This window comes from Panthera pardus, unplaced genomic scaffold, assembly GCF_024362965.1.
Source record: "Panthera pardus isolate Hobbes unplaced genomic scaffold, ASM2436296v1 HiC_scaffold_17, whole genome shotgun sequence".
NCBI classification, from domain to species: domain Eukaryota; kingdom Metazoa; phylum Chordata; class Mammalia; order Carnivora; family Felidae; genus Panthera; species Panthera pardus.
Genome location: NW_026526732.1, coordinates 73,101,632 through 73,125,194, shown reverse-complemented (window position 1 = coordinate 73,125,194; position 23,563 = coordinate 73,101,632). Strand labels below are relative to the sequence as shown.

The 23,563-nt window shown below is 39.8% G+C and overlaps 1 protein-coding gene across 2 annotated transcripts; it reads left to right on the top strand.

Moving 5' to 3' along the window:
- The first annotated feature begins 2,805 nt into the window (after positions 1–2,805).
- Positions 2,806–22,246, top strand: CUNH6orf163 (chromosome unknown C6orf163 homolog). Of its 2 annotated transcripts, none has more exons than XM_019442807.2 (5): positions 2,806–3,368; positions 7,224–7,318; positions 8,744–8,851; positions 13,939–14,141; positions 21,740–22,246. In XM_019442807.2, exons 1-5 carry the CDS (start codon positions 3,221–3,223, stop codon positions 22,173–22,175), a joined length of 990 nt encoding a protein of 329 aa, XP_019298352.2. In that variant the 5' UTR covers positions 2,806–3,220; the 3' UTR covers positions 22,176–22,246. The 2 variants fall into 2 exon arrangements, with proteins under 2 accessions (XP_019298352.2, XP_019298353.2); XM_019442808.2 differs by lacking the exon at positions 2,806–3,368 and adding an exon at positions 6,592–7,061.
- Positions 22,247–23,563: the final 1,317 nt, after the last annotated feature.

Genomic DNA, 23,563 nt, shown 5'->3' with positions numbered 1-23,563 from the left:
AAAAAATAAAAAGTATATTTTACTGAGCTCTGATGTTTTTATTTGACTACAACCAAATGTTATCTATTTTAGATTTTGTAAATTAATGTTACAATGATATTACAAACATAAAATCAAATTTTCTTATGGTTATTTTAGAACTAGGACTATCCAACAAATAAGAAAAGAAGGTCTTCTTACTCTCTTGGGTTTACCGCATATAATTTAGATTTCTCTTACAAGGGTTTTGGACCTGTAGCATGTGTAGATTTTTATCTGTTTTCCAAATCACTATAATTGGGGCTCAGTAATAAATCTCATCTATGAAATTTTGTTTCATTTATTATTGCCAAATAACAATAACTGTATAAGCAGAGTTTATCACCATAGTGTGAATTTTTTTAAAAATTTTTTATGTTTATTTATTTCTGAGAGAGACAGAGACAGAGTGCAAGTGAAGGAGGGGCAGAGAGAGAGGGAGACACAGAATCCAAAGCAGACTCCAGGCTCTGAGCTGTCAGCACAGGCACAGAGCCCGTTGCAGGGCTTGAACTCACAAACGGTGGGATCATGACCTGAGCTGAAGTCGCCTAACTGACTGAGCCACCCAGGTGGTGTGAATTTTTAATTTCTAGTACTTAATTGTGGTTTGTAAGCTGTATGAAAATGTAATTATGTCTTGTCTGTAGATATTAAAGAGCTTAAATAACTGAGTTATCTGTATGCAACTAAATCAGAACTTTATTCCTGAGCCCTAAATATTTCTTTGCTATGTCTCTCTATATAGTACACTTCATATAGTTTAAAATGCACTTAAGTAGTGTAAAATGCCTTTTAATTTAAAGTATTATATTTTGCTTTTGGTTTCCCTGTGTACTTTGGCTGTTAAAGAATTAGAATTCTTCTGTTTTCAACTTATGCATTTAATATTACACCATCATTTTTTAGAATTTCTCTGTTATTCAGAATAAGTTGTTATTTGTTGGGGGAGATACTGTTTAGGTGAACTATCAAGAGACCATCACAGCACAGAAGGACAGCAGGAAATACAGCAGCCTTCAGCCATGTGACATCTATGTATGGGAATGAACCAAGGTAGCAGTGGATTCAGGGAGGCAGGTGCACAGCTGTGAAAAATTCTGGGAGCGAAGAATCACACTGAATTTTAGGAACAAGTAACCTAACTATTATACTTATTACATGATGGTTACAAGTTACAGCACGGGCTTTGTGTGTGTGCAGAGTGTCAAAGGCTGCCTGGCTGTGTATTGATGTTCTCATTCATTCTCTGAGGGAAAAATGCCACTTGGACATTGCGTCTAAGAAAGGAATGGTCCAGGCGAGAGATGTACAGCATTTTGGAATCAGGGTTCAAGTGGTTAAAGGAATGTCTTTCAGTGTGAGAATCTGGTTGAGACTGGGCAAAACTCAGAAACTTAATAGATGAGGTCTTGAAGCAAGTCTCGATAAGTAAAATATTAATAAGTGGTAAGTGACCTTTTTGCCCAAGGAAGTAATCCATTCTGATAGAGCTATTTGCCCAGAGGAGCAAGCTGTTCAATTGATAAATTGGTTTTCAAGAATTTCCTGAATAAACTGTGAAGTTATTTATTGGTGTAGCCTTATCCTCCATAGGGTAACCAATCTTTTCCAATTTGTTAGGCGTGGAGGTGGTTCTTGGGATGCAGGACTATACATTTTAAAACAAGGACAACACATTAGTTAACTGTGATTTTAAAAACCAGGCTTATTAATTTTGAGTGGTAATGGAAAGTAACTTTTCCTTTAAGATACTGTGATGTTTTCCCAGTTTTATTGCCATGGCACCAAAGCATCATGTTTATAAAAATGTGAATTTATTGGGGCACCTGGATGACTCAATAGGTTAAGCATCTAACTTTGGCTCAGGTCAAGATCTCACAGCTCATGAGTTCGAGCCCCACGTTGGTCTCCATGCTGACAGCTCAGAGCCTGGAGCCTGCTTCAGATTCTGTCTCCCTCTCTCTCTGCCCCTCCCTTGCTCATGCTTAGTCTCTCTCTCAAAAATAAATAAACATTAAAAAATTTAATTAAAATATATTAATTTATTAATTTTTCTCCTTTGCTGGCCTAAAAGAAATCAATTCTTTAAATAAAACATTTAATTTTTTTTAATGTTTATTTATTTTTGAAGGAGAGAGACAGTGTGAGTGGCGGAGAGACAGGGAGACAGAATCCAAAGCAGGCTCCAGGCTCTGAGCTGTCAGCACAGAGCCCAACATGGGGCTCGAACTCGCAAACTGTGAGATCATGACCTGAGCCAAATGGCTCTTAATGACACTTAATGACAGAGCCACCCTGGTGCCCCTTTAAATAAACCATTTAAAAGAAAATGTAGGTTGAAAAATGATTCCCCCTGTTCTACCCCACCCCCAAAGATGTTCAGATCCTAATTCCTAGATCCTGTGATTATGTTACCTTATATGGCAGAAGGGACTTTGCAGATATGATCAAGTTAGGGATTTTGAGATGGGAAAATTACCCTTTATTATCCAGATGAGCCTGATATAATCTTAATCCTTATTAAGAAGGAGGCTGAAGATCAGGGGAAGAAGCATAGAGGTCCATGCACACAGGGGGAGAAAAGGCTACACATGAGCCAAGGAATTCGGGTGGCCTCTAGAAGGTTAAAAAGGCAAGGAAACAGACTCTCCTGTAAAGCCTCCAGAAAGAACCAGCCCTGCTGACACCTTAATTTTAGCCTCATAAGACTCATTTTGAACCTCTGACCTCCAGAACTGCAAGAGAGTAAATGGTGTTGTTTTCAATCACTAAATGTGGGGTGATTTGTTACAGCAGCAATAGGAAACTAGTACAGAGAGTATCTGGGAAATGAATGGCTGTACCATGCTCCCTTTCCTCATTATTTCTGGTTGCTTTTATGAGCAAAGCTTGTCTTACCTAGCAACAGTTGCTAAGTAAGTTAACAGTTTAGTGCTAAAGTCTGGAAGAGAGCCACTGCTTAAATCTTCCCAAATCCAGTGCCCATACCTTATGTGGCAAAGGCTTTTAGAACCGTTCTTTACCATTAGGCATATAACCACTGCCTAATCATGGCGAATCATTTCATCCTTACCAGCCTCTAACATCGTCCTAAAACCTTGATCCTCTTCTAGCTTCCTTAAACTTCCAGATTTTCTTAAAACTTTTATTTCTGATCTTAAGTGTACTTTAACTGCACATAGTAAAAGATATCTTAATTATGATCCGAAATCCGAATTACACGAATTTTGTTTGCTGTGCTGTTTGTAATAAAATAATTCCACCAGCCCCTTTGGGGGAAACCTTCAAACGGATCCATGAATACAAGCCATTTAAGACACGCTTTTACACTCACAAAGATATACTGGGTAAGTAAATTTTGTTTTCCTTTGTTCTAATATTTGATAGCATTATGTGCTATTCTTTCTGCTATATTGACTTTTATCAGCTCTTCTGATCAAAGTTGCTTGTCTTGCAGGGGTGTCTGTTTGGCATGAAAAGAATATGGGTTGAAATCCAGCTTCTCTGCTTACCAGTTGTGTACCTTAGACAGTACACTTAGCCTCTCAGTGTGTTTCCTTATAGAGATGTTGGGAGTCCTATATTAAGTAGGGATATTAATACCTCTCTAGCAGGTTGGTTATGAGGCTTTAACGAAATATTTGTTGGCATATAATAGTAAACAGGAGTTCTTTTTGCCCTGGCCCATACTTTGGCAACTTCCTTACACATAGTAGAGGAAATACCTCCAAGTAACACCTTAATAAATAGTGAAGCTATAACCTTTACTAGTAGCTGGTGACATAAACATAGGTAGCATGGAGATAACCTGAGAATATTTACTATACAAGCAAATCAGATTGTAATTACAGGTTTCCTTCTCTCCTTATCCCCATCAGAGTTCGTAGTCTGACTTTGAGCCTTAGAAATGTTTTCCTAAGGACTCTCCAGATACTTCTCTGACCCTCTCTTCCTTTATACCTGGTAAACTACTGATTTAATTTCACTCTTGATCTTTGAAAATATGAGGAACTAAAGAATGGAGAGTGTTTTGAAAAAACTACAGTACAGGGAGAGGTCAAATTGGAATCATCCTCTAAAAACATCAATACCCAAACTGACTTTAACTTCTAGTAAATGTTTAGTGTGACTTATTAATTACAATCTCTGGTATGATTTGGCTTTTTACACCCAGGCCAGTGGATATCCATTCTTAGATATGCATTTAATGATTGACTTCTTATGCCTTCTGAGATATTTAAATCCAGATAAGCAAAATTAAATCTAACTAGGTAGAAATTAATATTTTATATACAGTGAACTGTATTTGTCATTGACTTTTTTATTAAAAAGGTTTTTTTTAATGTTTATTTATTTTAGAGAGAGAGAGAGTGCACAAGTGGGGTTGGGGCAGAGAGAGAGGGGAGACACAGAATCTGAAGCAGGCTCCAGGCTCTGAGCTGTCAGTGCAGAGCCCAAGGTGGGGCTCAAATCCATGAACTGTGAGGTCATGAACTCAGCCCAAGTCGGCACTTAACCAGCTGAGCCACCCAGCATCCCTGTCATTGACTCTTAAGTCAGTGTTCTTAATGAGTAAATTCAAGAGCATGTGGGAATGTCTGCATAAATGTTAAATGAATATTGCATAGTGCAGTAGTCCTCAACCCTAGCAGTGCACACAGCTTTTAAAACATTTGTTTTTACAGGGCACCTGGGTGGCTCAGTTGGTTAAGCATCAGACTCTTGGCTTCAGCTCAGGTCATGATGTCATGGTACATGAGCTTGAGCCCTGCCAGCGCTGAGCCTGCTTGGGATTCTCTGTCTCCCTCTCTCTCTCTCTGCCCCTCCCCCACTCGAGCTCCCCTCCCCCCAAAGTAAATAAACATTTAAAAATTTTTGTTTTTACTACAAATATCTAAATACAGAGTCATTGGATTTCATATTAATTCAACATAGACCCACTAAATTAGAACCTTAAGAATCAGGCTTCAGCATGTGTTGGTTTTTTATGTTTGTTTGTTTCATATTTTAATAGTTTTTATTTGGAAATAGTTTAAGACTCACAAGTGTTAACAACAGAGTTCCCATGTATTCCTCCAGTTTCTCTCATTGATATCTTTCATAATGCTAGTATATAGTCAAAACCAGGAAATTGATATTGGAATAATACTATTAACTCAGGTACAGAACTTATGTGCATTTTTTTCTTGTTTCATAGTTTCATGAAATTTATCACGTGTAGGGTTGTATAACCATCACCACAATCAGGACGTAGAGCTGCTCTGTCACCATAAAGGAACTCCCTTGTGTTACTCCTTACACACCCTAACCTGAACCCCTGGCAACCACTAATCTGTTCTCCATCACTATAATCTTACCCCTTTGAGATTGTTATATAAATTAAATCATATAATATATAACTTGCAAATTGGCTTTTTTCATTCACTATAATGCCCTTGAGATCCATCCAAGTTATTCTTTGTATCAGTAGTCTTTTCCTTTTTGAGTATTTTTTTTAAAGCTATGCGGGAATCCTCTTGTACAATCAGGGTTGAGAATAATATAAAATAATGGGATTTAGGCTAAAAAAGAATAATAGCAACCCACAGTTGTATCACATTTTTATGAAATTTAATACACTGATGGCCCATGCTGTCACCTTTCTTCCTAGATCTTTCATAATCATATCTGCACAGTGTTGAGCCTACAAAATATATGTCCATCTCTACTATAGTATCCTCTGCCCTCTGTTTTTAGGTTCACTGATAATCTAGTATCATAGACTCTTAATGCCACCAAACATGGATGTTTATTTGCAGGTAACAAAAACACAACTCAGACTAGACCATGCATAAAATAGAATTTCTTGGCCTTTTAACAGAGAAACCCAAGCAGGATTTGGCTCCAGGGCTTTCAATGTAGCCACACTTGCTCTCAGTGAGTTGGCCTAATTGTTTACTCCTGCAACCGGGCTTACAGGAGAGGGGAAAAGAATAAAAGTTGTCCCAGACTGCTCTATGTGGCTGTTACCTCCAGCTTAGAAATATCAGAGGGAGAAAAAAAAAAAAAAGCTATATTCTCCTTACTTCCTTATATAAAATCCTAGAGAAGAGCCTGGTTAGCCAGGCTGGAGCATGTGCCCAATCCTGGGCTGATTATTATGGCCTGGAGGATGGGGACAATGTGATAGGACATGCAGGATGGCTGCAGTGATTTGCAGGAACACCCCCCCCCCCCAGCCTCCAGAACAACATGAAGTGAGAGAGGGACATTCTTGAGAAAAATGGTTTCTGTTACTGGAGGGAGAGCAGAGATACTGGGCAACCACATGTGTCTACAATGGTGTTGCCAAGCTGAGCACCGTAAGAGAGACACTGCAATATAAGACATGCTTTGTAATTTTAGGAAGTTGATTGTCAAGACCTAATCACATGAAAAGTTAATAATTCAACCAATCAAAGATGTGAGAAATAACTGGAATGAAGGGTAGGTAGCGTAAGAAGTTGGACTGGGGAGAAAGATCACTATGTGTGTGACTTGAGCACTGAAAAGGCTCGTAGCCTGCATACAAGTCCTGAGCCACCTCTGGCAGACAGAGATGGAGCTTGGCTGCAGGTCTCGCTCTATCTGTGTAGTCCTAGCTATCTGTGTAGTCCTCTAACCTATGTAGGCTTTTATTTTTTTGTCCGGGTAGGGAGGCTATCATTATGGGAATGTTATGTGGAAATTAAATGAGACCATTGACAGACAAGTACTAAACAGCTGCCCCCTTACTCCACAACTGAAACGGCTAAACCATGAAGATCTGCACATGAAGAAAGCAGGTTTCAGAGTGAAGAAAGCATTTTCTGCTGCCTCTTTCCTAAGGGAGAGAACACCAGCATCCAGAGAAGGACAAGCAGACAGGAGCAGAATAATGTGCTAATATCACTTGAATATTCCCTCACTGTCCTATTTTAGGAACACAAAATGCTCTTTTCTGTAACTTTACCTCCCCAGTTGCCTATTGTATGGCCCAAGTGTGATGACAGGAACAGACTGTCTCAAGACCCAACGGTGCTGTGAGTTCCCTCTCATTAATTACGGAAAAGTGTACCCCTTTAAAGAAAAGATTGGCATCTCCTAAAAGGGTATATCTTTTAGATAACTCTAATAAATAGGTAATAGTGAAGAAGAAAAAACAGTCTGTGGATACTTGTGATTGTTTTTCCTCAAATACACAGATATTGGGGCAAATACTCTGAATAAAGAAGAGCAATTCCAAGAGGAAATACTCAAAGAACGTATTGCAAAAGCAGAAGCTGATGTGTGGGTGCAGGTAAAAGAAACTGAATATCAACCTAAATGCATCTTTAGAGTTCTTTCACTTTTTGGATTTGTCTGAAACAATAAGCAGAACTGATTTTGAATCCTGGCTATCTGTGGGACCTTGGGCAAGTTCTCCAACTCTGCAGTCTTGGCTTCTTCAAATGTAAAAGAGGAACAATAATATTCTATAGGACTGTTGAAAGAGTTCAGTGAAATAATGTCAGGTGCATAGGAGCTTCTTAGTAAGAGGCAGACACCATTAGGAGCTCCCTTCCTTCTAAATTGCCCCTATGTGTGGATGACTCCTGCTTTTTTTATTCTCATTGGCTTAAAACTTCCAACAACAAAAAAAGACACCCTTGTTGATAATTGTTTATTATTGCTCAATATTTAATATGTAGACCATACATTTGTGCAGTGTGAAATACCCCTGACCAAGTGCTCTTTTTTTTTTTTTTCCAAATGCTGCATTATCGCCTACTCTCCTTGCTCTCTTCTCTCCAAAGTCCTTGATACCTTGTCCCCGTGACTGCTGAGGGTCATAGGGGCAATTTGAGTGTATTGAGGTTCATAGTCAGATCCCAGACCCTTAACTGAAGCAAAATCTCAATCCTCCAACCTCCACTTCTTCCTGAAGAATAACATAAACGACTTCCTGAAGAGAATTATGCTCCATGAGGGCAGGACAAGCCACAGTGCTTAGAGCATTATTTCTCAGTTCCTTTATAACATAGACATCATAGCAAATGGTATTGGAACTGTCCAGCATTAGTACCAGCACAAGCTTGGTATTAAAGTACTTTGAAAGTGCAAAATTCACCAAGTGCAAAGATATATGAATAAAAATCTTAGTAGTCCTCTATCTTTATCAATAATAGTAAAATTCAAATTAATTGCAAACCATCAATTATACACCCTAATATAAGGCAATGCTTTTGTGAGTAATCTACAATTTGAATGTCATCATATCTAATGATCTGGGCACTCTCTTCAAATAAAATAATAGAACCTCTTTCTGAACACCTGATGCAGGAGGTCTGGGATGGTGCTCAGCCTCCTTTCTCAGCAAATTCTTGCTTTGTGCATCTTTCCACTTCTCTATATTTTCCAGATTTTCTGCGATGAGCATACATTAATTTGATAGTCAATCAAGCAAGAAATAAAGTGCCAAATAAAAGACAACCCAGCAGCTTATACTAAAACCCTCTTTAGCAGTTCACAAAACAGTGATGTTAGCCATGTTAGGTTGGGATGTGTTAGGGCATCTCTGGCTAAGGCAGCCAGTTTTCTGGGAGAGGTTTGAGATGGGAACGGAGCAAGTGATGAGGGGCCCCATCGTGGTTGCTAATTTTCAGTAAACATGAAAAATGTATGTTAATATAAGTGTATATATTAATATATAAATATTTATAAATTTGGACTGTTTCTTTCAAAGGCTGATAAACGCCAAAAACAAGCAATCGAGAAGGCACTTGAAGAAGCAAATGACAAACACAAAATGAATATTCAGATTCTGAAAGAAGAACATCAAAAAGACTTACAGGTTTTTATAATGGCTTGTTTGTTGTCTTTTTAAGAGTACATACATCAGTGGAAAGCTCTGGCAAAGGGAGAAGAGAAAAACAAAATCTGTAAAACCTTGATGGGTGTCTCCTGGAGGTTGGTCAGGAGACCCAGGATTTTCACAGAAGAGATGCTAGGCTCACAGATGAGAGGCAGCAGTGATGAATGGGTGCAGGAGAATCTCTGATGTATTGAACCCAAACGATGGGGTTTCAAGGCCCAAAGGAGCCATCCTGCCTGCCTTACCCACCACATCTCTTGTGCCAGCCTCTCTTCTCTCTCATGGCCCTTTTCTGGGTCCTCAAACCTGAGTGTCCCACCTCCTTCCCACCTCAGGGTCTCTGTCAGAATGTCCTTCCCCCACCTCATCAGATTTAGCTCAAACATCACTACTTTACCTGAATCAGTCTGCCCTTGACACCCTGTCCCCTTTTACACCCATCACTGCAGTTAAATAGACTGTGTGATTACTTGTTGAATGTCTGACCTGCACACGACTGTAGCCTCCATTAGGGCTTGACTCTCATTACCACTCTAGCCCGGTGTCCCACACAGGGCCTTGACTTAGAAGTGCTCAAGTTGGTGCTGAACGAAGGAAATAGGCTGTTTTCTTCCTTCTCCTGGGCTCTCTGATTGCATCCTTTTCCCTAAATTTGCATTTACTGCAATACCAAGAGGGACCCTGAGCTGTACTGAATATTTCCTGCAGTGCCAAAGGTCATAAAACAAAGGGTCCTCTTTGTAACCTGTAACCTGTTCGAACACACAACTGTAGGTAACTAGCAAACTTTCCAGGTAGAGGCCCAGGAATTCATTATTTAGTTCAGTACCTCAGTTACAAAAGCTGATCAAAGGAAAAGGATATAGAACTATTCTTACATGTTGGCCACAGGAGGTATAGGAAAGGACATGGTATAGATGTGACAATTCATGGTCAGAGGCTGGAGGGAAAGTGGCAGAAGTCTGGCCCCAGGTTTGGCCTAACTTAATAAGAACATAATTAACAAACAGTTCAGGGACCACTGGCCCCATTTATTCATTGTTTCAGCAATGAGCACCTACTGTATATCAGATCCTTATTTAGTCCTCAGGAAACTTGTTGGCAGCAAAGGGAGCTTTGCTTCTGGTTCCTAAAGGGTAGTGGGATCCTCCCTGCTTTGCACCAGTGGCCTGGTTCCCAAGAGGTTGGCTGCAGTGGTCCACGCCCATTCCCTTTTTCAGTTCAAAACATGAAGAGCGTTTCTAGCATGTCTAGGCAGGCCTACTGTTCAGCTGACATCTGCCAGGATGACCATAAGCATTTAAATACTTCTCTATCAGTTGATAGATAGCCACTCGCCAAGCTCCCTAACACCTAAGTCACCCTGGCTGCTTCCCCAGTCTCCAAGACCTCCCCCAATTAAAAGGCCTACCCCTTTAAATTGGTGGGAAACTCCAAAGCTGGACCCTGCCCCAATGCTGCAGCCAGAGTATGCACATTTAAAAATTTTTTTGTTTGTTTGTTTATTTATTTATTTATTTATTTATTTATTTTTGAGAGAGAGAGAGACAGAGTAAGCAGGGGAGGAGCAGAGAGAGAAGGAGAGAGAAAATCCCAAGCAGGCTCCTCACTGTCAGCATGGAGCCCAATGTGGGGCTCCAACTCACAAACGGTGAGATCATGACTTGAGCTAAGTCGGACACTTAACTGACTGAGCCACCCAGGTGCCCCAGTATTTTGAATATTGCTCCTGGCATTATGTTGTGCAGATAGAAGGATAATTTAGCTGTGATGCCTGTTTCAAGGAGCTCACATTGACTGTCCCTCATATTGTCTTTGAGTGGAGTTGATACACTTAGTGCTAAAGTAGAGGAAGTCCTAAGAAAATGGAAAGGGGAAAAGTTAGAAGGAGGTTGACCTTTCTAAAATAGTTGTCTAGGGTTTGGGAACACATTTGTACTGCCATCTCAGGACATTTTTTATATAACAAAAGAGTGATTTATCTAAGAGGGATGCATAGGATTGTTTCAACTGTAGGATACCCAGACATAGACATCAGTACTGCTTCTCAGGGGGGTGTCTATGAACCACCTGCCTCAGAATCTGTTCACCTGGGAGCTTAACATGCAGATTCCCAGGCTCCACCTGACCTACAGAGTCAGGGGCAAGGTTTTTAACCAGCATTCTGTCTGATTCTTCTGTGTATTAAAGTTTAAGATTACCAATATATAGAGCAGAAAACCAAGCCCTTCTAAAACCAAATACCATTCAATTCTGATATGTAGAAATCACTATGTATTACTCTTTTATAACATTAAGAATTTGGCGCAAGTCTCAGATGCTTGCTGTTGAGTAAAATTTCAAGATCTTACCCAATGAACAGACATTATTTTGAAAAGATTTTTATATTAACTTATTCAAATACAATAATATTAAAAAGCAAATGATGAAATGGAACCTAAGGTAAAATCAGAGTAGAAAATATAATGAAGTCAGGAGTGAATTTGAAACTTAAAATTGTATGTGTGCATGAGTTCCTGTGCAATTTTCACTATTTGGGCCTTGAGCTTTCTGGCAGTCAATGCAAAGATGAAAATTCAATGAATCACCATATCCATTAGGTAAAAACAAATCAGATAGAGAGGCCCAGATATTCCTGCATGTGATAGCTGAGAGAAACTTCTCCTAAGGGAGACGTTGTGTCATAAATGTCTGTCAAACATCTGCACAGTAAATATGATGGGTTTCATGAGGCTGTTTCTTACAATATCTCAATATATGAGCTGATTTACTCAAAATGCATTTCAGTAAAAGTAATTTAACTGGGAGGCTTTCCATTGAATAAGAACACTGCCAAATAGTCAGTCACTGAATTATTTTTGTAGCTTTAAATATATATCCCACATGCTTTGTGAGGCAGTAAAATGATTTTGCTTTTAATACATCATTACATAAAGGAAGGACTCCATTTTAGTTCTTTGAATCCAAGTTCAGAACCCAGCCAAAATAAAGGGCTGGGGTGTCATTTTTAAATTCTATGATTCAAATAAAAATATTTTATGTACTACTTCATTTATCTAAAGCTCAACCATTCAGCCCTTTCAATTACTGAGAATACACTTGAAAACCCAGAAATAATTTAAAATATCCCCTGGGAATTTAAATAAAGGCCTCTGACTACAAGACAGAAACTCAGGCTTATTACTCATAGCAGAACCTTTCCATTCCCCACTCAAATGTTATTTACACTTACTTGACAGCCTGAGCCCAACAGATGTGGCTGCTCAACTTCACAAATCCAAAATAGATTAAATGCCAGCAACTAGAAATGACAAAAAGGAGCTCACAGACAGCAGTTAGAACAGAGAGTTCTCAGCACAATAGCATGTGAAGAACAAGAAACATTACAAAAACCAGGTATCAGGTCTCCAAAAGCAAAGCAGTCTGGGGTCATTCATAACTGAGACAGGGAACCCAATAAACTTGAACGATTACTAAGCGTAGTACAAAGTATTTAGCTCAATACAATCATTCTCCTTTATCTACCAGCCTAGATCACCAAGAAATGTTAAAGTGTGTTCACTCTACTCTTTTTATGAAGTAAGGTAGACGTCACAGACATTTAGAAATATTTCCATTCAAAATGTTTTATTACCAAAAAGTTCTAGTCCTTTAAGAGACAAAGCCTTCTGTAGTATGGAAAACCTAGCTGGCATTTCTAAACAGCCAATGTTTCCCTTAAAAAAATTTTTCTAAATACATGAACTGAGGCCACTCTGGAGAGATTCTTAAAGTTGTTTTCTGTTGTTTTATTCATTTTTAAAAAAATTTTCACCCTTGAAGTAGCCAAAGTGAGAAGTTGAAGACTTTCTTTCTCTTGAAAAAAACTGTAGTCTAACAAACATTTTAATTGTTGAGACACTTTTTTCTGCAAAGCTAAAATGATTTCAGTTTCCCATGAGATGTAGAGTTCAAAAGAAAGAGAGAGAGAAAGCAAGCAGTCGTGCTCACTGTAATTAGAAGGTTGTACGGGGTGTCTGGAATGAAAATACACTGATGAATCTCTTGAAGGACCCTAGCATCACGGCCAACAATGAAGCAAGAAACTGACATTAAGAACCCTGCTTTCTGTTCCTAGTTCTTTGACTGACTCACTATGAGAAATAACTTAATTTCTTTATGCTCTCTTGTTATCCCTGAAATAGAGATAAAAATTTATGTTCAAATGTAAGTTTTGAAACTCTAGACAGAATTGATTGTTGCCTCCTTTCTTGCATAAAACACTCATTGCATGATTAAGTTGCTGGTTTCCTCCATGAGACAGTGAGCCCTTGAGGAGGAAGATTCTAGCCTTCTTATGTTTGTAGTGTGTGGGCCCAGCAGGTGCCTGGCACACAGCGGAGTTGGTTGGCATTTCCAGAATGGTTACAGGGTTTTCTTTGAGAATCTGTTTTTCTTGAGTCCTGGTCTGACTAGTGCCTCCTCACTTTACTTGGCCAAAGGCATCCACAGGTCCTTCTGCCCTGGAGTAATGGAGCATTTGTTCCTGTCCCTTTTGTGAACAAGAGAGGACCCCTCAACGCTAGTGAGCTGGAATGCCCAAATGGCAGGAGGACCGGCCAGCAAGCTCCTGTGACTAGAGTAATGGGCAACTGTTAGCTCTCTGAGTTCAGGCTCCCCCTCCCCCCCACACCCAGGAGACACTTTGGAGGCACAGTCATTATTTCTGTCATTTTCCAGGACTGACTTCTTAACAGAATCATATTATGTATTTCTAATTATGTGTAAAGATAATATGACACTATAGGATTTGGGACAATCAAGGAAAAAGAGACAGACCTATTTTTCCTTTTTGCATATTCCCTTCTAATATTACCTAAATAAATATTTATGCTATATAGTTTGCACATTTCTGGTGCATAATATAAATGGAAGTTTTCCATATTATACACACTCTTCTTTTAAATCATCAGTGTTCACCGTGCACATTCCAGCAGGTTAATGAACTATGATTTGAATAACCTCTTAGTGTGCATTTTTAGACATCAAAGCTGTAACATCTAAAGCTGTCAAACTGTTTCTCAAAGGAAATGGCAGCTAAAACCAAGATAGAGATTCACCAAAACATGGAAGATGAACTACAGAGAGAACACCTGGCTGCAGAACAACGCATGGTGCATAGAATCCAAAGGATTGTGATGGAGTGCCACAGGGAGAAGGTCCAGGCTGTGGAGAAGGCCAGGGCTGAAGAGAGACAGATGGCCCAGGAGGCAATCCAGGCCCAGAAAAGGTATTCCAGAGAACACATTTGCAAATCAGTATCTTACTCTGGCCAAATCTACTTGGAGAAAGGGTAAGGTTGAGGCACATATTTCCCAGGGGCATAGAGAGAGGGAGACACAGAATCTGGAGCAGGCTCCAGGCTCTGAGCTGTCAGCACAGAGCCCGACGTGGGACTCGAACACACAAAGCGCGGGATCATGACCTGTGCCAAGTCAGACACTCAACCAACTGAACCATCCAGGTGCCCCTGTGTTTCTACATTTTTTAAAGTTTATTTATTTAGCTTGAGAGAGAGAGAAAAAGCACGAGTGGGGGAGGTACAGAGAGAGGAAGACAGAGAATCCTTTTTTGCATAAAACATTCATTGCACGATTAAGTTGCTGGTTTCCTCCACGAGACAGTGAGTACTCGAGGAGACTCTGAGCTGTCAGCACAGAGCCCAACGCAAGTCTCAAACTCATGAACTGTGAGATCATGACCCAGGCTGAAGTTGGATGTTTAACCGACTGAGCCACCCAGGCGCCCCTGTGTTTTTACATTTTTATTATGGAATATATCAAGCATAGAGAACAATATATAATACATTGTATAATGTGTGTGTATGTGTGTATGGTTTAAACAAAAATAACATGAATATTCAATGACCTACCACTCATCTGAAGAAACCGAAAATTGCTAACACTTCTAAAGTTCCCACGTGAAGCTCCTCAATCATTTTTCCTTCCTCTCCACACTCTCAAGAGATAACTACCATCGTAAATAATGTGTTTTTCCTTCTGATTCTCCAGTTTTAAGAGGCTAAGGAGAGAAATCAACAAATATTTCCCCATAAACACATAAAAGGCAATCTTCACATTCTCTAGCTGGTATCATACACTAGCATGGATGTGTTACTTTTGGTCTTTTTCTTATTACACAAGTAATACACGCTATAAATAAAATTGACACTTTGGAAATATATAGGGCAAAACTTGTTAAGCCCTGACTTACTGCTTTCCTACCCTCTCTGTCTCCCAAGGACTTCATTTTAAATAATGGGTCTGTCTCATTCGTGTCCTTTTGATGAACTATAGCCTTATGTTTTACATAATCACAAATACTTTTTACATAAATCAGATCACTTGTTTTTAAGAGTACCAAAGTAATCATTTTTTAAAAATGTTTTTTATTGGGGCATCTGAGTAATTCAGTTGGTTAAGCGGCTGGCTTTGGCTCAGGTCATGATCTCACAGTTCGTGAGTTTGAGCCCTGCATTGGCTCTGTGCTGACAGCTTGGAGCCTGGAGCCTGCTTTGGATTCTGTGTCTCCCTCTCTCTCTGCTCCCCCCCCCCCCCGCCCCCGCTTGTGCTCTGTCTCTCTCTCTCTCTCTCTCTCTCTCAAAAATAAATAAACATTAACAAAAATTAATGTTTATTTATTTATCTTGAGAGACAGAAAGAGAGAGAGAGCAGACATGAGCACAAGCAGGAGACAGGTAGAGAGAGAGGGAGAGAGAGAATCCCAAGCAGGCTCCACCCTCAGCACAGGGCCAAATGCAGGGCTCAATCTCATGACTGTGAGATCATGACCTGAGCTGAAATCAAGAGTTGGATGCTTAACCGACTGAGCCACCCATGTGCCCCCAAAGTAACCATTATTACGTATTCAATGAACATTTGATGGAATTGGCCAGTTTTAACAGGACAACAGTCAGGATCCCTAGTGATTATTGGGACCGAGAGAAAAACCACAGTTTCCAGGTGTTAAGTGACTTGCCTAAGATCACATGGCTGCAGCAGCAGAACCAGGACTGAAACCTCTGTTTGCCATCTAGTCTAGGACTTGTCTCTTTTGCTTTGCTCTTTGACTTAATGAACAAATCGATTTGTGTGTAGTTAATGGGTAAAAATCTTCTTTGTTAGAACTGTTTAGAGCAGGGCCAAAGGTAAAGTCCTCTAAGAATCTTATTTTGCAGATAAGTAAAAATGAAGGCTGCAGCTGTGGCTGTTTCAGTGGTACCTTTCTTCATGCATAGGCTATAAATCATCATTGAGGCAAAAGAAGAAGAAGGTAAAAGAGGATTCTGGGAGAAAGGTAGAGAAGGCGGTAACTCCCAACTGAGTTGTGGTCCGATGTGGTGAAAGGTAGTATCCTCCTCTCCCTTCTCCCCGCCCTGCATCTACAGGAAGTCCGCTCCTCCTATAGGGGCTTCTGGAACCACTCCTCATGTACCTGCAGTGTCTGCTCCTTCCCTCACTCTGTTGCCTTCACCACCACGACCCCCCCCCCCCGCCCCCGCCCCGCTGCCCCAGCCCTTTCTTCTCTGAGGTTTGAATAGAATATTTTCAATGACTGCCTTTTATTAAATCAGTTGACTAAAATTAGGGAACTGCCATGTCTGTTGTTTACGTGTATCCAACTGGAGTGTCCATTTTGTTCATTAATGTATTCCAAATGCCTGGAAGAGAGCTTGGCACAGGGTATGCATTCTTTAAATATTTATTAAACATGGGGGGCCTGGGTGGCTCAGTTGGTAAACATCTGACTCTTGTTTTCGGCCCAGGTCATAATCTCACAGTTCATGAGTTCGAGCCCAGAGTCAGGCTCTTCACTGGCAGCGTGGAGCCTACTTGGGATTCTCTCTCTCTCTCTCTCTCTCTCTCTCTGCTCCTTCCCTGCTCCCTTACTGTCTCTCAAAATAAATACACTTAAAAAATATATTTATTAAACAAAGTTTCAAATCTGTTCTAATTAGCTGAACTCACTCTGCAGTACATCAGATCTTATTTCTAGACATTGCTACGTTCTAGTGTTCCTTAGAGTATTTGCAGAAACCAATACATGGAGAAGGACCAGTGTTTAGAATTCAACTGTAGATCTTTTATTTAACTAGAAACTATCAAGACTTAAGTATTCTGAACACATACATATTATGACAAATATGTTAAATTCACAGAAAACGTTTTTGTGGACTGGGGTGATTAGATTCTAAATAGATTATCTAGGAGACACCATACTCTTTCGCTGGAGGGAAGGAGGGGAGGAAGAAAAAAAAGCAAGCAAGCAAGCAAGCAGGCAGGCAAGCTTTGCCTGGAAAGGTTCTTCTAAGTGTTTTCTAGTCCAAGACAAAGGCGTGAATGAAGTGGCTGCTCAGGAATTTTTGTGGTCATGGCTCTAATTCCTAATGATAGCTACCTTTTATTTAACACCTAGCACATGCAAGGCCCTTTGTGTGCTTCTCACTGAATTCTTATATACCTTCCTGAGGGATTCTATCATTCTCCATATCTTCAGATGAAAACTCTGAGACTTAAGAGAGAGACTGAGCAACCTCATTTAGAGGTCATGTAGAGAAGGTCATGTAGAGGAGAGGTGACAGAGCCTGATGTGAACCCTGGTCTATATGATACCAAAGCTTATGACCTTCCATTATCCTACCCTTCTCATTTCACCAGAGCTTATAAAGTGTCTTCTGTGGATATGGTCCTGAGTTCTAGTGTAAGGAAATAAGGGTATTTCTTCAACATGTGAAGTCACGAAAGCATGGCTGCCCCACAGACCAAGGCTAGATGGGCAGGTACAAAGAACATGTAAGTGCCGGGAAAGCCCTGGAATGGTCAAGTAACAAGGGTGCAAGCTGTGCGGTGAGGTAGGTTTGTTGGAGGCAGTTAGTCTTGGGTTGGGACTTGGAAGGAAGGAGATCCCATTTGTGAAAGACTGAAAAGAGTGAGGACAGCATGAGCAAACATGTAGAGGGGAAAGTGGGTAGTGTAATGATGCAGAACCAAGGGAAGGTTAAGAATACAAACAACCCTGAGATATAAATGCACTGCTGAAAGGTGGTCTCTGGAGATGCGCCCACAACCAAACCTATATAATGCCTGTCGCCTCAGTTTGAGGGTATCACTAATCCTGAAAGACCAGGTTTCCAATTTCCTTTTCTTTTTTTAAATTTTTAATGTTTATGTATTTTGAGAGAGAGAGAGAGAGAGAGAGAGAGAGAGAGAGAGAGAGAGACAGGCAGAGAGAGAGAGAGAAAAAGAGAGAGAGAGAGAGAGAATGAGTGGGGGAGGGTCAGAGAGAGAGGGAGAGAATCCCAAATAGGCTCCACGCTGTCAGTGCAGAGCTGACGTGGGGCTTGATCCTACAAACTGTGAGACCATGACCTGAGCCGAAATCAAGAGTTGGATGCTTAGCCAACTGAGCCACCCGGGTGCCCTTTGGTTCCCAGCTTCTCAGGCAGATAATCAGAATATATTTTCCTCACAACACAATGGTTATAACTGATTAAAATAGTGCTAACAGTCCTATAGTTCAAGTGAAAAAATGGATTAATAGCTTATTGTGGGCACATCAGGCAAATTTTCAACATCACCCTAAATACCTGATGACAAATGAGTTTGGGGAACAAATCCCTTTATAATTTAGGAATTGAAGAAATGGGGAAATGAAGCATTGGTTCATCCTGATATAAGAGAGCCAGGATTTTTACTGATAGACATAGAAAGGAGGTTGAAAAGTGTACTCTTAGCAAAATATATGGGGAAAATGAAAAGTTCACTTAATAGGTAGAAGGGAAGGAATGGACAGATATTATTCTTTAAACTTGTGAGCTATATATCTTGTACCATTTCAACAGTGTCCCCAAAAAAGTGAGAGAAGGAGCTAAGAGAGGCCCTAAAGAGCAAAGCACAAATCAATTGCTGGTATGGTTTTTCCATGCTTCATTTTTTCCCCAAGAGTCTAATGAGGTTGGATTATTATATATTAGTCTCTATTTTTTATTTAGCAATCTACGTTTTTAAAGTTTTTTTTAATCTTTATTTATTTTTGAGAGACAGACTGCGAGCAGGGAAGGGGCAGAGAGAGAGGAAGACACAGAATCCAAAGTACGTTCCAGGTTCTGAGCTGTCAGCACAAAGCCTGAAGTGGGGATCAAACTCACGAAAACAAGTTAATGACCTGAGCCAAAGTCAGACGCTTAACTGACTGAAACACCCAGGCACCCCAATAATCTATTTTTCTTCTCTGAGAACCCATTTTATAAAATATCAGACTGAATCATATATATATATATATATATATATATATATATATACACACACACACACACACACATACACACACATATATAGGACACATACTAAATTTATTCAAAAATAGTTCATTTCTGGCCAGCACTACATGTAAATATGGTATGTAATTCTGAAATTCCAAGAATAGAGCCTCATAAAATTAGAGATGGCAGATAGACCCCACCACTTACAGAAAGAAGCATAAACATTCACATCATGTCAGAGGGGCATTGGAGGTCATCGAGTTGAACCTGCCATCCCTTTTGTTGGATGCCTGCCAGGCACTGGGGAGCCTCCCGAGTGCTTCTGTAACAGGAATTTTGCAGGTGGTTGAAGTGGTTGGTTAAAATGCCGAATGCCTCTTCTTGTCATGTGCTTCCTAATGTGGATCCAAAATGTGCTCAGTCTCATCCTCACATCCACACTTGGCTTCTCACTCTCTGCGTAGTGATCCTTCAGAGACTTGAGAAGAGAGAGAGATTGTCCAAGCTTTCATTTGGAGGAGAAAAGAAAAAAACAAAAAGTACTAAGCCAGTTACTTTAGTCTTTCCTCATATGATATGATTTCTAGGCCCTCTTTTGAGAAAAAAAAATTATGGGTAATTTGTATTAAAAAATACTTAATTTAATTTTTTTGAAGAGAGAGAGTGAGTAGGGGAGAGGGGCAGAGGGGGAGAGAGAGAGAATCTAAAGCAGGACAGGTAGTAAGTACTTAGTAAATGTTAACCCTTGTTATTAACCATAGATACAGCCTGACTGGTGGGAAAAGGGAGAAGAGAGACATAGCATTGCAGCTAGAGAGGTGAGGGGACAACTGATGTTTACCTCAAGATTGGGGAAGTTGGCCACGTTTGAAAGTCAAGTTGAAAGAATTGGAGACAATGAGAGAATTGTATCTTAGAAGAAAGCAGTTAGAAGAAGGGCAGATGCCAAGTCTTGGGAAGATTGTGTTAGACTAGGAGGCGGGGGCGGGGGGGGGAGGATTTTCATTAACAACCCTAAATATTTGAACCACATCTGTAAATTACTTGATTCTCTAATCTTTAGAGGTTCTACTCAAACTAGTTAACCCAAGGCATCCACCAGAGTATATTGCAGCAGCTAAAAGCTTTCGACCTGGACTCAGACTGCCTAGGTTGCTCATTTTGCCACTTTACTAATTAAGTGAAATTGGGCAAATTACTTGACCTCTCCGAGCCTGTTTCCTCATCAGTAAAATAGGTGTAATAATAGATATACCTCATGGGATTTGTTCTGAGGAAATATTGTGCAAATATATATATGGGATGCTCATTTACTTGCCTTGCCTTGGACACGGTAAGAATTCAAAACAGTTGGCTGCTATAAATTTCATATAATTAAATACATAACAACCAGAGGTCTGTGAACTCGTTCAGCAGTGGTTCTCAAAGTGTGATCCCAGGACTGCTCAGTGTCCCTAACACCCTTTCAGGGGGTTCTTGAGGTCAAAGTATTTTCTTGATAATACTAAGATGTTATTTGCCTTTTCACTCTCATTACCTCACAAGTATATAGTGGCATTTTCTATGGTTTTATGATGTATGATGTCACAACAGATTGAAACAATATGACAAATCCATCTTCCTTGCTTTTAAGCTAGACAAGTAAAGAGTTTACAAGAAGAAATGTGCAATTATGCCACTTTTCTCACCAATTAAAAAAAATTAAGTTTATTTATTCATTTTGAGAGAGACACAGAGCGATCAGGGGAGGGGCAGAGAGAGGGAGAGAGAGAGAATCCCAAGCAGGCTCCACACTGTCAGCACAGAGCCCAAAGTGGGGCTTGAACTCATGAACCATGAGATCATGACCTGAGCCAAAACCAGAGTCAGACGCTCAACCAGCTGAGCCACCCAGGCACGCCTTCACCATTTTTTTTAATTTGGAAAATACATTTTTCATAAAAGGTAAGTTAATTACATTTAATAGATTTAATCATACCTTACATAAATTTATGAATATTTTTTAAATGTCTCACTTTTAATTATAATACTATCAGTGCCACTAGATATAATCCACATAAACAAAAGTCGTTTGGGTTCTTTGATCATTTTAAGAGTCAAAAGGTGTTTTGAGACCAAAAGGTTCAGGCGACTATCATAGAGTATTGTTCAGATAAAACTATGAGTACAATTTCCTCCCCTCTGGCTAAAGGGAAGTGCTGGACTGATACAGAGAAATACTTTCTCTAGGGGTTTGGATCTCTGACCCTACATTTCTTCATTTTTACACATTGCATTCATATTTTTCTAGCCAGAGAGGACTCAGGTCCCTAAAACTACCAGATACTCGGCTAGTAGGCCTCGCCTTAGCCTCCAGCGGGAAACTCAGTGAGTGACCTCCCTGCTTGAAAAATGTTTTTGAATTGTTGACAGCTAATGCAGTCCAAAAGCTCATTTCTACCTGCCTGTCTCAGACTGGTGGCTCATCTAAACAATGCAATAATGTCTCATCCATCTTAGGTGAAAGGCAACATCTTTTTGTTTTTAGCGGCTAACCCATCTAACTTATAAATCCATATCTTTTGTAGAATGGCCATGGAGGAACTTTTGAATACTGGTATAACAGCTATGAAGGATCAAAAGAAGAACGTGAGCCAACTGATAAAAGAAAAAGAACATGAAATGAACGTCTACTATTGCATGGCTCAGAGGCAGAAGCAAGAAGAGGTTCAGGAAGTACTCCAAGAGGCAGAGAAGACACATCAGGCCACACTTGGAAATGTGATGGATAAGCTGGTTAACACCCAGGGGGAGCTGCTGTCCATAGTGAAACAACTAGGCATCATGACAAATTGGAAGGATTTCCTGGAGGAGGAATTGCAGGAAACAAGGGCAGCATTTCAAAAATACATCAATTATACATTTCCTAAGCTTTCACCAGGACATGCAGATTTTATTCTGCCAGAAAGAAAGAAAACACCTTCCAATCTTATTATTGAGGAGAATGAAACAACTCTTGATTAGAAGAAGTCTTTAACTGAAATTTCACTACAAAGCCATTGTTCCGAACACTAAATAAATGAACTCAAAAACCATTTATTGATTCCCAGTTACGTGCAGGGTACAACAGGCTGTGGGCATTTTGATGGAAAACCAAAATACTCAAAAAGCACATTCCAGGCTACATTGAGTTCTAAATCTAACTGAGGAGAGAAAAAAGTAAGAGGGACCAAAACTATTTAGGAGGGGAGAAGGTTTCTTGGAAGAAGCCCAAAGAAACTTCTGTTAACTGGCTTTATTCATGTCTACATCAGACATGTAACTAGTTTAGAAATTGTTGCCATTGAAAACAAGTTAAGAGTCATCCTTTTAGATTGTTCCCATTGTGGAGAGGTGTGTTAACGTCCAGTAAAGACTGTTTTTTGGTGAACTGCAACAGCATTGTAGGGAAAAAGAGCAATTTCCCTCAAATCCAGTAAGATAACATTTAAATTCTGGGAGCCCTATATAAGATAATTCAGAGAGGATTCATTTATATTGGTCAGTTGTGAAAGAAAAATACATCTTTATTTATTTATTTATTTATTTATTTAAACTTTTTAGAGAGAGAGAGAGCACGTGAGTGGGGCAGAGGGGCAGAGAGGCAGAGGGAGAGACAGAGAATCATAAACACGTTCCACACTCAGTGTGGAGCCCAATGCAGGGCTCAATCCCAGGACCCTAGGATCATGACCTGAGCCGAAATAAAGAGCTGGACTCTCAATCACCCAGGCATCCCGAAAAATACATCTTTAGAGGTCAGTCTCCTGCTTCAGGAATAGGAAGTCTTCTTGTATCTATACTCGAGCCCAAGAGTGCTTTGAACCCACCTTCTTTGGGTTAAAATGCAGAAAACTTAAGTACCACAATGCTCAGGATGAATACATGTCAACATCTACTAAATTCGAATGAAAGAAAACCCAAGCCATACTAACTTCTCTAAAAATCTATCCACTCTGATGTAACATCCTTAAATTATTCATCACCAACTTATGTTGGTGGCTTTGAAACAACAACTTGGAAAGCATTTTTCAGTAAATTAACAAGTACTGTTCTTGAGCAAGCCTTAAGTAGATTTGTTTACATTGACCATTCTTCAATTTCTGAATGGTAAAAATGGCAATTTGTTTACAATTGCATAATGGACTACACTCTCCTCAGTATGTAGCTTCCTGATATTGCAGGACCAGAGCAATTCCTACTAACTGATTGCCTGCTTGCTGGAAGTACTAACATTTATATAGTGCTCTTTGCAGCTTTTTCATTTACTTTCTTCTTACAACAATCCGTGAGAGAGACAGGACAGGCATCTGTTACCCTATTTTTTTACAGATAACAAAATAAAAACTACTGTGTGTTCAGATATTTACATA

What these genes read in the sequence shown, in the direction of transcription:
- CUNH6orf163 (XM_019442807.2), top strand. Translation starts at nt 3,221, where the DNA reads ATGATCCGAAATCCGAATTACACGAATTTTGTTTGCTGTGCTGTTTGT. An exon ending in AACATCAAAAAGACTTACAG is followed by an intron (nt 8,852 to 13,938) that starts GTTTTTATAATG and finishes TGTTTCTCAAAG; the next exon opens with GAAATGGCAGCTAAAACCAA. An exon ending in GCAATCCAGGCCCAGAAAAG is followed by an intron (nt 14,142 to 21,739) that starts GTATTCCAGAGA and finishes TATCTTTTGTAG; the next exon opens with AATGGCCATGGAGGAACTTT.